The sequence below is a fragment of the Schistocerca cancellata genome, chromosome 2 (assembly GCF_023864275.1).
Source record: "Schistocerca cancellata isolate TAMUIC-IGC-003103 chromosome 2, iqSchCanc2.1, whole genome shotgun sequence".
Taxonomy (NCBI): Eukaryota; Metazoa; Arthropoda; class Insecta; order Orthoptera; family Acrididae; genus Schistocerca; species Schistocerca cancellata.
This window is the reverse complement of record NC_064627.1, coordinates 201207634-201224575: the sequence shown is the minus strand read 5'-3', so window position 1 is coordinate 201224575 and position 16942 is coordinate 201207634. Positions and strand designations below refer to the sequence as shown.

At 44.3% G+C, this 16942-nt stretch overlaps 1 protein-coding gene across 4 annotated transcripts in view; it reads right to left on the bottom strand.

Annotated features, from left to right (window-relative positions):
* LOC126161523 (zinc transporter 2) overlaps window positions 1-16942 on the bottom strand; it is a 145821-nt gene that overhangs the window by 103315 nt on the left and 25564 nt on the right. Inside the window, exon 1 of one of the 4 annotated variants that reach the window (XM_049917438.1) lies at window positions 5558-5674. The exons of 2 other annotated variants lie outside the window; for them this stretch is intronic. Coding sequence is in view for 1 of the 2 variants with exons in the window: in XM_049917435.1 (XP_049773392.1) it covers window positions 5563-5600 (38 nt within the window). In the remaining variant the exon portion in view is untranslated. Of the gene's footprint in view, window positions 1-5557; window positions 5675-16942 lie in introns of those variants that run through there. One more of the 4 variants, XM_049917435.1, reaches the window with a different exon arrangement.

The window sequence follows — 16942 nt, the reverse complement described above, 5'->3', positions numbered from 1 at the left end:
AGCTTTGTTGTCCTCTAGACAGCAGAATAGCCAACTGATACTTAGTATGTGTTGCATGGCTTTCATGATCGCGTGGAAATTTGAGAAGATTCAATATGGATGTGTGTTTGCACTGGACCATTATTCCCACCCATGTAAATTATTTGGTTCATTGCTTTTGCACATTTCGCTCCTTTACGTAATTGAGGGAACATGGATTGTGCTGTGTGCATCTAGCAAGTGAAAGACACGTTTGCTGGTCCTCTAGACATGAGAAACATGTTACTTGACTTTGTAAATTATAGGGATGATTAGGAATCTGTTACATTACCTACATCAGTATAAGCAACAGGAAACATCAATTTCCTCTATTTTTCTTTTGTAGAGTTTTTCTCACGTAAAGGTCCTCACACATGGGATAAGTTTCTAGTTACCCAGTGGACTAGAGCATGCTCCACCTTGCTAAAGCTTGGGGTTTGTAGAGAAATAATATCCAGTCTATATCTTGAGAATTACATTGCGCGAGGGATCGGTAGGATGCTGCCGTGTGCTTGATATCGAGAAGTACTGCGAAAATGGTATATTATCGCAAATAGTGTGAAAATACATCTGTTCTTGTAATCCCAGAGTCGGGAGATGTTTGTAGAAAAGCAAGCAAGCAATCAGGTAATAGTAACGCATTTGCACAAAGGGGAAGTGAGCCCCAATTTGTAGAACAGTTCTGAAAGTGATTTCAGTCCGCTGAGGGTGTTCTGGTCACCTATCGGGTGCGGATGGCCACCAACATCGCAGGGAAATATCTAGTGCTGTGAGGGGTATAAACGGCACTGTCTGTCTTCACAGTAGATGTACGAGTGATGTAAAAGGGATGATTTTGTATAGTGCAGGATACAAATTGTACGTTTACTGCATCGAGATGGTAGGCGGTCATATATTGCTGGGTTGGAGATTGATTTCACGCTGTAATATTCAAGCTCCTGTCCTCAGTGGGAGAGCAGTGTAACTGAGTAAGAGTCTTTCCGCATTTGACAATACGTAGTGGCAATTTGCAGGATTTAATTGTCGATGCAATATGGCGATCTGTGTAAAATAGTTTTTTGCCTCTGAAAGTCCCGTTTACAGAAAGAAAGAAAAAGCGGACGGTGCTTCAACACTGGCGGCATCAGTAATTCAAAGGGTGAGTTCGATAAGAGCTATCGATAAGAGCCTATCATAATGCTCAATTCATTCACATCCTTTGTTCTGGGATATAGGAGAGTCTACATAGCGGTGAGAACTTTTGCGTATGTTGAGAGGAGGTAGGGTAACATGTGGATGATGGTGTGCCACATTAGGACCACGAGGAAGAATGCATTTGACGTTATTATACGCTATACCCTAAACAGGTTCTGTTAGGACAAGAATTTCCATGCAGACAAGCTGAGACATCAAGAAAGAAGACGTAAAGTATTTCTGTGGCACCAATTTCCGAGAGTTCGACTTGGTTCTTATTTTCGATAGTGATGTGGTTTCATTATAACATTATGTTGCTAGATACACTTGCGATGGTATGTAGCTATGCACAGGGATTCGTGAGCCACACGCGACATATGTCCTGTCGCGGGCAGTCGAACTGATTTCTATTGGATGATCTGTGACATCAGTATGCGCCTCACTCACATTTCGCGAGTGGTGGAACAGTTTTCTATAGTGTCTGTGTGGGTGAGTCATTCTGCAAATAGGCCTTCACTAAACTGCAAGTAGAGAGGGGATGACGTCAGCAGCGGTGAGCGCACACGCATACAGTCCAGAGGAAGGCTTGGCAGTTATTTAGATAGACCTGCGATGTCAGTATAACATTCGAAGACCTTTCACATGCCAACGGCAACGGCATGACTGCGATCGCTCACGCTGCTTTTGTCCAGTGGTGGCTCACAGTGGGGTCGATGGGCATGCGCTCTTGGATCTTCTGCACACCGCAAATAGGTCTTTGCCCTGATCCAGTAGCATCAGCAATGGTGTCAAGGTGATCACGTATTTCGAGAGGAATTTCTGAGGAGGGATGTTGCTGCCTCATGCTTGCGCACTCCTGTGCATTGCTTGATAGCTGTTGGTGCATCTTTACTTCTGGAAGCGTGTGCGGAAGCCATCTGTGTGACTCAGCAGTCAGGGGGCGGTGGGCAGTGCCTGCGCATGTCTGTTGCATTATTTTGCGAGCAGGTCTGTAGGCTGCGCTTTGCGTTATTTGGACAGTTTATGAGTACTGAGCGTGTCTACACATCAGTGTACTGCATTATTTAGGAGGAGTTTGCATGGCTGTACTGAAATTATTTTGGTAATTTAGGAGTTGTTTGTGTGTCTGCAGCGCGTTATTTTGGAGTAGTTAACAGGTCTGTGGGCTGTTTGGCATGACCCCAAGCATGTCAGAGCATATCAGTATGATAAATATACTATCTTTCAAAATCCATCCCTAAATAAATTGTTACAAAATAAATAAATTACACTCCTTCCTTACTCTCTCCAGCAGCCTAGCACAGGCTGAGCCATTTTCGCGCAATTTTCTCCCTCCAGACCACCATCTTGGATTACATCACAGGAGGGATGACAGCAAACTCTGGTGGCGGTACTGTGTACTAGGTCAGTTGGACTCTAGATCTCATGGTGGAGACACTGCCTGCAAAATAAAGACTTATGTCCAGCACAGGCAGAGTCCTTTTCCCACCATTTCCCCCACCCCGGCCCATCATGTTGGATTATGTCACGGAACGGACGACAGTGCTCTCTGGTGGTGGTACTGTGTACTAGACCCAGACCTCGTGGTGAGCACACTCTTTTCTGGCATCTTGCATAATGGCAGTTGTGTCATCAGCTTAGGTCAAGACCGCCATCTTGGATTACGTCAAGGGTGAGAGCGCCCTCTGGTAATGGTACTGTGTACTAGGTCAGTTAGAGTCCGAACCTTGTGGTGAACACACTGTATGGCTGTACTGCATCAAATTGTATAAATAAAGACTGGTGCATGTAAAAAGACTTATGTCCAGCAAAGGTCGAGTCCTCCCTCATGCTATTTCCTAAGATGAGGTGGCGGTTGGGTGACTTAGGTTAGTGGAGGTAGCCCAAGCACCTTTTCTTTTGTGCCATTTTCTTAAGTTAATAGAGATACACGAATTGACCTATGTTCCAGACAAAATTCAAACTTCCTGCCAGTTCATAGGAGGAGATGGTCGTCGGGTGACTTAGGTTAGTGGAGGTAGTCCAAGCGCCCTTTCTTTCCCGCCATTTTCTTAGGTTGGTAGAGGTAGTCCAAGTGACCTATTTTACGGCGATTTTCTTAGGTATGCTGCATTTTCCTGATGGAATTTGAACTTACTGCCATTTCCTGGGGGAGGGGAGGGGGGCAGGGGTTAGGTTAGTGGAGGTAGTCCAATTGACCTATCTTCCCACCAAAATTCAAACTTCACGCCAAAATCCGCCATCTTGGATGATGTCACCATATGACGTCATGGCCGCCATTTTGGATGACATCGCCGCCATCTTGGATAACGGTACTTTGGGGTACAAACCGTCTTGCCCCAATACTTTCAAGGTGTCATTTCTCTCCAGCGCTACTTCAGACATAAGTAGAGTCCATGCTACATCGTATTGCGGCACTTCTGCGTGCTCGCGGGGCCCTACACGATATTAGGCAAACTAAAAACTGGATGGAAATTGAACCGAGTTAACAAATACCTTCTACCAGTTTGTATCCCAGATCGTTGCACGCCAACAATACGCAGTGTTTCTCTGACTCTCGCTTTTCAAGCCATCGACTAGTCCTGAATCTTGTTTGCAATTTTCTTCACTCTTCTACAAAAATCGCCATTAGAGTTAACGCAGATGTTCCGCGCGTCCTTTTCGTGAACAAACTGTGTGGTTTGCGAGCCAAATAAAGCCGACTACGACAGCTGGAGAGCGCTGACGGAGATCAGGTTAACCAGCTCGTCCCTTGTGCTGACGGCACTCTGTTGCGAGGTAGGATGTCCCGTCCATGTCAACTGCCTTTTCCCGTGTGAGGACAGATTTGCGCTACGCCACTGGATGCACAGACCGCAATCAGCGGGCCCCATGCGGCCCACCGATGATTTGATGGCATGTATCTAGTGTCGAATTTACACAAAATGTTAACCAGTTGCGTCAAACAGTAAACTACAGACCTGATCACGTTATCTATGAGTGTCTGTTACACAACAGTGTGGCAACCGGATACCTTTTCCTCGCTAAGACGAGACGAAATCTTTCAGATTCTCATCATCTTGACAAACGAGGTATCACCAAAGAACTTGAGGGAGTTTATAAGGGACCATAATGGTCGTTGAATGAAAAGAACCGATTAAGACTGAGATACACCTGCCCAGTACCGCTGGGCGCGGAATGACCGATCGCCGTTACGATCGAGATCCGCCACGCTCCTGGATCAGGAAGGCAGGTGTGTCACCAACATCCATCGGACAACAGCACTTACATATTAGTTATTAGGTACTAACAGTTTAGAATAGAATGTAGACACCAATTAACATCTACTAACACGATAGGGACTGCAGCGAGTTCAAGTAATCTGGGCCTTCCCAGCGCCATGGACACGCCCAAACACTAACCTCGTCCATAGTAATAGCCACTAATGAATGTATGTAGCTGCAATTGTTGATGCTTACCAATTTGGATAAAAATATGCAGAACTGCTTCCCCCCATCGCTAAAGCATAGTCACTTTGAATAAAGATTTTACAAAAAACTGTAGACCCCACCTGAATGAAAAAGTGAACTAGGCTAGATCACAAAAATGACTCGCTCACTAGATCTATGAACCGACCCACTCTGCTACAGTCACAATGGCGAAGCTCACTGGACCAGACTTGCAACTTGGATGGGAGCTCTGTCGAGAAACAAGGCGAGTTTTTTGGTTCTAATTTTGTTTTACAACGCTAACAAAACCCTCGTAGTCACACAAGTACCTTTAAGAACGTTCCACTGAACTCTGTTGACACAATATATCTAAGCAAACTCGCTAACCATCCTAGATTCAGAGTCTTAAGCGCTGCCCAATTCGCTCTGTATAAAAAGTAAAAATACAGTACGAAGTAGCCTGAGCGACGTTTAACAGCGGAACAGATAATGCTCAAAATGAAGTGAAAGTTTAGCGATCCAATGGAAGACAGAAGACGTTCGTTGTATGTGGTAAAGTCTGTGCGTAGGCGGTAACTGTAAGACAGGATCTGCTTCCTTCCTCATCGAACCGACAGACTCTGGCTAATCAACGTGCTCGCAAAGAATGCAACATGTCGAAAAAATTAACACAGCAAATCAGTTAATGTTAACGATAAATAATACAAGTACTGTTAGAAATTTAATTGCCTTTATTTTTCTGTAATTTCACATTGCGAGACAATGATGATGGAATTTTGGGAGCCCGATATGGTCGCCTTTAGCGCCTAATTTTGTCGTAATTAAAATAGCTTGGGTTGTTGGCACATGAGAACTTCTGCTATGTGCAACACGATCGGCAGTTCGGTGCTGAACTTGTTCACACAGGTAACAAAAATGTAGCGAAAATTCGGCCTTACCTTACCAATTTGGATAAAAATATGCAGAACTGCTTCCCTCCATAGCTAAAGCATAGTCACTTCGAAGAATAGTTTACGCGCTGTCAAACAGTTGCGGCGTAAAAGATGAGGCTCGTGACAGCACTGAGTTGTGAACAGATGGAAGGATTGAGACAGAAGGTGGGCAGGTGGTGGGAGGGGGAAGGGGCAGGGAGAGAAGAGATGAGATGGAGAATGCAAACGAGCGCCGAGCGCGCACTGTATGGGCGCTGTTGCCTTTTCAAGCGGCCATAAAAAAGAGACTATTTTCAACCACCTCACGTCGCACCGACAAGGGAACATTACGAAGGACTGTTGATGCTCCGTCTGACTTGGAACAACCGACAGTCGGTAGCTACAGCAATGCGAAGTGCACCTGCAAGTCAACGACATTGTGTGTGTGTGTGTGTGTGTGTGTGTGTGTGTAGTCTACCAATAACGCGTAGACGAGGGGCGTCCAAACTTTCAGCTTACCTGGGACACAATGAAAGACGACGAGTATTTTTTGGGCGCACCTAATATACTTGTAATTTTAGTTTCATTTGGAACGCATTTGTTGTTTGAAACAATGACCGATAAGTAGGTTTCTACCTTGAAGATGCTTGTTTGAGTCATCTAAACGTGCAGTCAAAACTACCACAAATGCTGAATCTGCCACCCAGCTAGCGTCGTCAAGGTCTGGCGAAGATTTTGCTTTTTGATATAATGAACAATTTGATTTCATCAACTGTGCTGTAAAATCTTTTTAACATCTGGCCTCGACTTAGCCATCTTACTTCTGTAAAATACACGATATCACCATATTCAGCATCCAAACTTCTGAGGAATTACTGGAATTTACAACTCATTCCCATAGGAAGCAAGGCCCTGGGCCGTCGAATGAATAAATTGAATTAAAGCTCGTCTCTTCGTACCAATCATTTGCTATGGTAAAAACTGCACACGAAAGTAAAACAAACTTCGTCAAAGCCCATTACAGAGACGTCCACGTTCCAATATGATTGTTATTTGTAGCAATGGATATTAAATTAAGTTTGTTATTACAGAATTACGGTACTCTCAAAAGTCTGTTAGTCTGTTAAGACAACAAAAGCTACTTAGGGAGTGTCGACGCTTTCCTAGAGCACTTTTTGAAAATTCACAACATTTACACAGTCCACATCAACTAGTCCTGCCACAACGCATGTGCTACCGAAAGAGGTGGCGGACTATTCAAGGCACTGAACGCGCATTCGAGAAAAATTGCATTCAGACTACCCAGGGGCAGAATTTCCGTTAATTTCCTAAAACAAATGCAACATTTAAATTAGGAAATACCTCCATAGCTAGAAAGGCGGCCTCGAAATATCTTGGAATACATTTCGATGAAAACCTTAGTTACTGTCATCACATAATACTGGATACGGCTTCCAAAATAATGCACAAAATACCAAGTACAGGAACTAGTAATTCAAATTTACCACCCTCCGCCATGATAGCATACCACAGTTTCATACTCACAAATAGTCAGTTAGTAGAGCAAACGCTTGGGCGCACCGACTTCGCGTCGAGCGACATAGAACAGCTGTGCGCTGATCACGTAGAGTATGCCACTGAGGCTATCTGTGGCGTTCCACGTCACTCCATTACACGCGGTTCCCGGTATATACCAGGCAGACATCACTAACAGGTATAATGCTCCTTCACACTGGCTAAAATAAATGAAATTTCGAAAGTGGCTAGAAGATGACTGGTGTCAGGGTCAGCAATGAACTCCAGCTAAAAAACTGGAGGGTGGATACTTGCGGAGTCAATGGGACAACGCTGGTAGGGGCCGACGTGTTTACTGTATCTTCCTGAACATTTGGGAAAGGATGAAAATGTTCCACGCCAATCCCAGTTCGGCCATAGTGTATCTTTTGACAGGATTTCCCACTTAACCCCTTAACCATTTGAGCTATCCGTGCACGCTCCCCGGACCGATCCAAACCCCACATGTCACAGTCCTCTTTCTTATATCGTAGTCTCCCTTCTAAGTTCCCAGCAGCACAGGTTTATTGCTCAGGATGAATGGCAGTACCACAAGGAATAGATCCCTTTTTTATCATCGTATGTCCTGTCTCATTTTATAGCACTTACACAAGATTTGATGATCAGCAGCTGTATGTAATATTTTTCCAAATTATTCGCTGAATGGGAGTATCCCTGCTCCCGTACAAATTTCCGTATGCCACAATTGGGTAATACATCCAAAGCCTTTGCAGACGATTTCATGAAATTCGCATTCAGCGAATAATTTGCACTAATATTTTATGCAGCAGCTGACTGTAAAATCATATGAATTCATATACTAAAAACATTCTGTTAATGTCAACTTTTGGAATTACTTTGAGGCCCAGATAACAAGAAGAAATTGAAAATAAAAAGCACATACTAACAAATTTTAATATTTAAAACGAACTCGATCCTACTTGATAGCGCACTATCTTTCAGGAAGGATCTAAAATACAAAACACTACTTAGAAATTAGGCGCACGAAACAACCTTATCCACAAACTCAGCAGTACTAAATGGTGAGCATCATCAGATACGCTTCGAACTTCTGCGCTCAGTCTAGTGTTTTCTACGGCTGAACTTCGTACTCCGGTGTGATTGAGCAGCCCTCACATAAATAAGGCATTCCTCACGTAAATAAGACATTCAGCTCAATACAACCAAGAGAATCATCTCTGGGCGCATAAGAAATACTACAATAAACTGGCTTCCCACACTCAGCCACACAGCTCCTCCTGTGTCAAAACGACAAGAAGCCCTGCTGAAAGAATATTCCAGAATAATGAATAACCTTCAACTGCCCATCCATGATGAATTTTTTGGAAGTGTGTGGTAAGGTCTTATGGCACCAAACTGCTGAGGTCATCGGTCCCTAAGCTTACCCACTACTTAATCCAACTTAAATTAACTTACGCTAAGGACAACACACAACCCATACCCGAGGGAGGACTCGAACCTCCGATGGGGCGAGCCGCCCGGGCTGTGACAGGACGCCTCAGACCGTGCGGCTACCCTCATCCATGACGATATTCCCGGGCTGAGAACAAACCGACTTCGTGCCAGAAATCCAGCCCTACGATTGGCCCAACAGCTTGCTTATAGCAACTTCACGATTTACAGCAAAGGAAGTGAAACGTGAACAACAAATTAATTATAGCTAACCTCTAAATCGCGCCCGAACAACACACGGAGCGCGTGCATACAACATGCACAAATGGGGGTAAAAGCTAGCCCGCCGAAGCTGTGACTACGGAACACCGAGGAGTGTAAACTGAGAGCCTACCTGAGTGATCCAAATATCTGTTTTATGGCTACACCATCAAGTCTTGACTGGATGAGCAGACTGGTGGTCATTAGCATACAACTGTCTTTTAATATACTGTCTATACTTACCTCTATTTACGTATTTTTGTAAATTATTCACCTAGACCGATATTTTACATGTAATGGACTGGGTCCTCTGGTCCAATAGAACCGATCACTTGGCTTGAAATGGTTACGTTCGCCTACCTGGAGACCATTTGCAGCCATTCATGTACTTTGTTCCCAAACAACAATGGAATTCTTGTTGATGACAATACGCCGTGTCACCGGACTCCCATAATAGAGATGTCAGTTCGTGCACAAAATCCTGCACCCGGCAACACTTTCGCAGTTGTGGACGGCTTAGGCAGCGTGGCTTAATATTTCTGCGAAGGACTTCCAACAAATTATTAAGTCCACGCCACGTCAAGCTGCAGCGATAAGCCAGTCGATGGAAAGTCCGACGCGGGATCCCATGACTTTTGTCACCTCTGTGTGGATCATTTACTTACGTCATGCGAGTAGTAAACGTCACACACTATTTTCAGTGGCTCCCGCTACTCCCATACGCGCGAAGCCTACGACACAGACTTCCGCCAACATCCAACATTCCACATAACACCTTCAAATTATGTTTTTCCCCTTGTTTTTCCTTTTCTAGAAAAACTTACCCCCAAGCTATGCACTGCACAATACTAACACCTCTTCCTCTTTCTGAGCTCAACATCTCACTCATTATAGAGGGATGCTGACTCAGTTTTTCAGGATAGCAAATGGGAAGTTGTGGTACAGAAAACGGCCCAGAGATCACCAGTGTGTGTGTGTGTGTGTGTGTGTGTGTGTTACGAAACAATGTGTATATAGTGTGTGCAGTGACTGATAGTGAGATATGAGTGAACAGAATGGCATTACATTATTTTAGTTAGTTATTTGTAAAAAAAAAAGTATTGTATACCAGGAGTAAATCTAATGATTGTCTCTGACTAACAGTCTGTAAGTGTATACGAATTAGCTTATTTTAATTTGGTCTAAACTTTTAAGTACTTTGACGTGTCCTACATCCCTGTAAAAAGAGATCTATGGATAAATAAAACAACAACAACAACAACAACAACAACTACTACTACTACTACTACTACTACTACTACTATACTACCACGAGCTCCTCTGTTTTGGACGCTGATCTATGCGGGCGCTACGTGTTGACGGCTCCAGGCCACCAACAAAATTGAGGCTGAGTAACCCTGCTGGTTCCTATTTAGAAACTCGTCTCAGCAACAAACCGGCGGACTGACAGGGCTGGGGCTATTTTCTACTGTAACTCTAAAAGGCCGTTCCTACAAAAATCTTTGCATCCCTGAGCTCCCGGCGTCATTTTCCAAACCAGGGAGCCCCTCTAACAAACGGGGGCATTTTCCAGCACTTCTGCGATAATCTGTAACCTGATTTTCATCTAGGGTAAGACCCTGCGCTTGCGACAGCTCAAAGCACCTGACGATGACACCAGCGGTATGTGCAGCACCATCAAGAATTTTCCAATCACAAGAATTGCTTTACATATAAAAGGATTACTAAGCTGCTACATTTTAACACAGTTCTCTTGCATAATACAACTCAAATGACGACAGCTGCAGGAGAGTATCAAGGAGTTTTATTTACCTAATCACACCATTCGTCACGGACAGTAAATCTTCGAAAGGACTCTTGTAGAGACGTGCGGGAATGTAGATACACGAGCAATTGTCAGTCGTTTCGCATCTGCCACAAGATGGAGATGAAGATTTGCAACCACTTGCGGACAGTGTCTGCACATCTTTCATTGCCCGTTAGGGTACTCCACACTGCCCGAGGCTAGTCAAATCCAGGGGGGTTTCTCCTCAACGCAGGGCTGTTCCAGGCACTATGGAGGGCAGTTTTGTTGCCAACAGCGTTTCCATTCATCGATGGCATTGAATTCATTTTCAGTAAGAATCCTGGCTATGATATAGTGGGATGTCTTGATCGCAATCTTTCTCGCTCCATAGCCGGCCGGTGTGGTCGAGCGGCTCTAGGCGCTTCAGTTTGGAACCGCGCGACCTCTACGATCGCAGGTTCGAATCTTGCCTCGGGCATGGATGTGTGTGATGTCCTTAGGTTAGTTAGGTTTACGTAGTTCTAAGTTCTAGGGGACTGATGACCTCAGATGTTAAGTCCAATAGTGCTCAGAGCCATTTGAACCATTTCTTCCCGCTCGGTAGGGAATATGTCGTTCAGTACTGGAAGCTCGCGTTATCTAATGGTATTCAAGTAGCGATGCACTCTTCCGTCTGATATCGGGAGTTGGAATATGGTTCAAGATAGTAGCTAGTATGTGGGAGTAAATCGTACTGACCCACTAACAATGAGCGTGGAATTGTTAAGTTGAGCATCTATCTTTTCCACATTTCTGCTGACGAACTCCAACTACTGCCACAGAGCTTGTGGAGAGAGCTGTTTCTGCTTATCATCTTACCAGACGTTTGTGTCATGTGTTTCTTAAAAGAAAGTGCCCTGCATAGCGTGATAAAAAGGTATTTTAGATGCATGTCGTAATACAGATTGTCTCCCTCAAATTAGACATCAAGGACTCCGTGTGTCAATCTACTAGACTTGTAAGGTCTCTTTATGTACATAAGAAAGTGCGATGTTTATAATCGTGACGTGTCCAAATGTTTGTAACCGTTTCAAGTACAGATGTAGATGCACAAGTTTAAAAATCAATGTGAAGCAGTTTATATGCCCCGGTACATATTTACTGCATCACTGCTTCATTAATTTCGTTTCTTACGCACAGGGCCATAAAGTTTTTTTTTGGCGCGAATACCAAATGAAGGAGTTGCATGCGGCCAGCTCGCAAGCAACTGTTTGAAACAAGGACGAGTAACAACGATGAATGGCAACGATAGATGGTACTTTCATATGCATGTCTCGAAACGATGCACCACTGTATCGCAAGGAGCGCTTCCTCAGCCTCGACACACTAAGTGTATACCGAGCTGGGTAGCGGATCACATCGCTAGCCTAATAATTTGTCCATGTAAAGGTATGTTCTACATGGGCCATATTTTACGGCAGTGCGTGGCCACAATAGTGTTGCCCTCAACACTACTGAACGTGGCTGCAATACACGGCAATATTACGACATGGTTGAGCAATATCGCTGAAGGAGCAGACTATTGTAGCTAGCTGTTGAGGTATGGCCGCGGTATTGCCGGTGTTGTCCACTTAGGGTGAAATCTGAAATGATCGCTTGGCCTTTATCGGCGGGCAGACCGAGTCTGGGGTAGTTTGGCCGTCTGGTATGAGTCTTTTCTATGTGACGCCACTTCGCGATTTGTCCCTCTTTGTGATTAAGATGAAATGATGGTGGATAAATTTTTTAAGGTGTGGCTGGGCTATTTGCACCTCTGTCCTTATGCTGCTTCCCCTTTCTCACGCCGACAGCGCGGTGAAACGATGTTACTTAACGCCAATTCGAAAGACGGCGGGAGTACCTAGAGGCACTCGATTTCTTTGTTGTCCACAGGAATGAAAAAGTGGGCAAACCAAAGAACTACTAATTTAATAAATGAGATACACACCCTGCCTGATCAGAAGTATCCAGCCACCTATCAGTGGACATTAATATGGGATGTGACCACCCTTCGCTATTATGAAGACTTTAACTTCGCTGGGGACACTTCCAATGAGATATCTGAATGTCTGTGGAGAAATGGCGGCCCATTCTTCTTCAAGATCCGAAACCAGAGAAGGTAATGATAATGGACGCTGAGATCTGGAGCGAAGTCTACGTCTAAAATCGCCCCAAAGGTGTTCCATTGGGTTCAGGTCAGTCCATTTCATAACTGTTTTTGTCCGCAGTACAATGACGGAAATAAAGGGAAGGTTCAAATGTGGGATTAACATTCAGGGTAAAAGAATACCAATGAATCTAATGAGTACAGAATATGGAAAAATACTGGAAGTTAAGAAATTCTGTTATTATTGGAAGCAAAATCACATATGACGGACGAAGCAAGGACGACATAAAAAACAGATTAGCATAGGCAAAGAGGGAATTCCTGCCAAGATAAGATTACTGGTACCAAACACACGCCTTGATCTGAAGAAGAAATTTCTAAGACTGTACGTCTGTAACACAGCATGGACCATGGAGAGTGGGACAACCGAAAAGAAGATAACCGAAGCGTTTGAGATGTGGTGCTATTGAAGGATGTTGAAAATTAGTTGGGCTGATAAGGTAAGGAATGAGTAAGTTCTCCGTAAATCGGCGAGGAAAGGAACACCTGGAAAACACTGACAAGAAGAAGAGACAGGATGATAGGACATCTGTTAACACACTGTCGTCCGGCGACACCACAGTGGTGTCGTGATCATAGTATCGCGCAATGGCCTGCGACAGCACTTTCGCATCTTTGCATTCTGTTGGTGTTTTGTTTAGCTAACAGTAAGTTAAACACGTCGACACGTTGAAAGGTGGCTACACTGAGCCACAGCGCCAGAGAGTATTGTTCCGCCGCCTCCACTGGCAGTGATTATTGAGATGCAGCGACAGGCAGTTCTTGCCGAGAAGTTGTGGTGGACACTGCTTGTAGCTGAAGTTGGAATGAGATGGGGTAGTAGTGAGTGTTTGTTCGATGTTTTATGCAGCTATGTGATGGGAGAGATAGCAGATGTTATAGTTGCTGGGGACTTAATTAGTTAATTGTGTTAACAGAAATTTTCTTACATTCTTTGTTGTCATTCTATGCAGTCAGATAGCGTAACAATTAGTTGTCAGGGCCAGCCGTTTACGAGACTTGCGTAATCGGACATACAGCTACTAAAAATATTTGCATTCATATTTAATTTTAATTGAGCCCCCATGCAACGTTTTTTGTTTTTATAAGTACTTGTGCCCTTTCATCATGGCAGACGAAAGAGACGATACGATTATTTACGATGAATGTGAATGCGGGGACGTCTTGTCTGACATTCCGGACGACTCGGCTGATTGGGAAGAAGACAATGGACATCAAAAAAATGAAAGTGAAGCAGAATCGTCGGAAGATAGTGAAATACGTCCAGGAAGAATTCGGCGAACGTTACGGTTGCCAACTGATTTCGGTGAATCAGACGAAGAAGACAGTGCACAGTGGTCAGACTTTGATTTACCGAGGACCAATAATAAATGTGAAGGATCCCCGGGTCCAAACATATTTCCCAAAGACACACAGAGCGTCGAGGATATCGTAGAGTTATATGTTGGTAACGATCTATTTGAATATATTAGCAACGAAACAACATGTACTACAGTCGAAATTGCAATAGAAGGAAACTGGATTAAAAAATGCCAAATTTATTGACTTTACGGGACCTGAACATAGAAAAGGGCTTGGGCTTGTTATCCTTACGGGAACTGTAAAAAAAGCAAGGATCGATGATTATTGGTCAACGAATCCGTTGATGGACACACCGTTATTTCGCAAAACGACGTCCCGCAACCGATTCAGACAAATATCATCATTTTTACATTTTTCCAACAACAACAACAAACCGGATAATGCCGACCGGCTTTTCAAAGTGCAATTCGTAATTGATTATTTTCCAAAAAGTTTAAAGAAACTAGTAATCTAAGTCAAAACATCTCAGTTAATGAAGGAATGATACCATGGCGTGGACGGTTAAATTTTAAAATTTACAATCCGTCGCAAATTACGAAATACAGCATACTCATTCGGATGCTGTGTGATTCGAGTACGGGATACATTTCCTCATTCAAGATATCTTCCGGCGCTGGACAGCCTTTAGCAATAACAGTGATGGAACTGTTGACACCTTCTTATGGATTATTATTATTATTATAAAAGTGTAGAATTTGTAGAGAAGTTGCTTGAAATGAAAATTCGAGTTTATGGAACGATACAGCAAAATAGAGGATTTCCAGAACAATTAAAGCGCGCAAAAGTCAATGTGTTTGAAGCTTCTCATCAACGGAAAGGTGACAAGCGGCCGGCGACAAGCGAAGTAATCCGAATTAGCGCTGCCGGCGCCAAGGGAATAAATCTCAACGAGACGTGCGGACGGCAAAGTGTTAAGACACCAGGGAATGATTTGCATGGTACTAGAGGAAGCTGTAGAGGGCAAAAACTGTAGGGGAAGATAGCGACCGGAATACACGCAACAAATAAAACAATCCACATACCATGGTCTCACAGAAGCTGCTTTATGACAGGGTGCACTGTCATGCTGTACGCGCAACACAATGTGTTTATGCACTTCAACATTTAGTGATTTTTCTTCTTTTAAGCGCAACCATGAAAAACACCTCCATACCATCCCATCCGTACTTCGCTGTTGGCGCTATGCGTTATGGCAAGTCAGGTTCTACAGCGGTTCTCAAAACCCTAATCCGTTCATTGGATTGCCACAGGGCACAGCTTGACCCAAATCACTCGTTGTCAGTGGCGTCGGTCTTTACACCGCCTCAAGCGTTTGTACGATAAGCGGTGACGCACGGCCGCACTGGACTGGCTGCAAGCGCGCCCCACTTCAGCGGCTATTCACCTGACCACTTACACAACACTTACACGACAGTTACAGTGGGTCCACGACGAAGCTCTCAGCTTCTCGAGGGAAAAGGCGCGTAAATGTTCAATGAAAAGCGAATCGCTTCAGCCCTCTGCATCACGTTCCACGGTATTCCATGCGTAACGGCTGTAATAACGAGGGCGAGCACGCCATAAGTAGTTCTGAACGAAAGAACGTGATCACCAATGTATGAAAGAAACCACTCGATGCTTTATCCTCGATGTTTTTCGCAACAAGACATCGTAAATGCTTTACAATGCGAAACGAATGAAGCAGGAATAGAGTTTGACGTCATTCCGACTACGAGTTCTTTGAAGACGGAGCACAAGTTGGGATATGTTTTACGCTCGCGTCTTATGACATTTCTGGAGGCCGAAAATCTCCTCTGTACGAACCAACATGGGTTCCGGAAACAACGATCGTATGAAACCCAGCTCGTTCTAATGGCCAATGAGATCCAGAAAGCAGTAGACACCGGCGCCGAGGTTGATGCCGTGTTCCTTGAATTCCGGAAGACTTTCGATACAGTTCCGCGCTGAAGTCTACAGAAGAAAATATCAGCATACGGAACACCAGACCACTTGGGTGACCGGACTGATGAGTTTCTATTTGTGAGGTGATTCTACATGTGAAAATAAACCGAAAAAGCCCAATGAACAAGTATCCGATTGTCGATCATTCAACAAATGAACTGTCCAAGTAGCCGAACATAACCATTTCCAATCGATGATCGATTCAGTTGGCCCAGAGGACCCAGTCCATTCCACGTAAACACAGCCCACGCCATTATCAAGCCACCACCAGCTTGCACAGTGCCTTTCTTTTCCCAGTCGTCTAGGGTCCAACCGATATGAGAAAGAGCCCAGGAGACTTGCTTCAGGCGTTCGTCATGCGTGCCACATAGATTTCTGCGGTTATTTCACGTAGTTTTGCTTGTCTGTTAGCACTGACAACTCTATGCAAACGCCGATGCTCTCGGTCGTTAAGTGAAGCCGTCGGCCACTGCGTTACCGGTGGTGGGAGATAGTGCCTGAAATTTGGTATTCTCTGCACACACTTGACGCTGTGGATCTCGAAATGCTGAAATCCCTAACGATTTCCGAAATGGGATGTCCCATGCGTTCAGCTTCAACTACCATTCCGCGTCCAAAGTCTGTTAATTCCCGTTGTGCGGTTATGATCATGTCAAGAACCTTTGCACATGAATCACCTGAGTACAAATGACAGCTCCGTCGATGCACTGCCCTTTTGTACCTTGTGTACGTGATAGTACCGCCATCTGTATATGTGTATAACGCCATCACACGGCTTTTGTCACCTCATTGTGAAGCACCTTTTACATGACCAACCTCTTTGTCACAATCGAGTACCCGTGATAAGAGTGTCTACTGCAGCGGGCATTGCATTTTATTTCTATATCGAGACACACTTGTTACGCAGGCG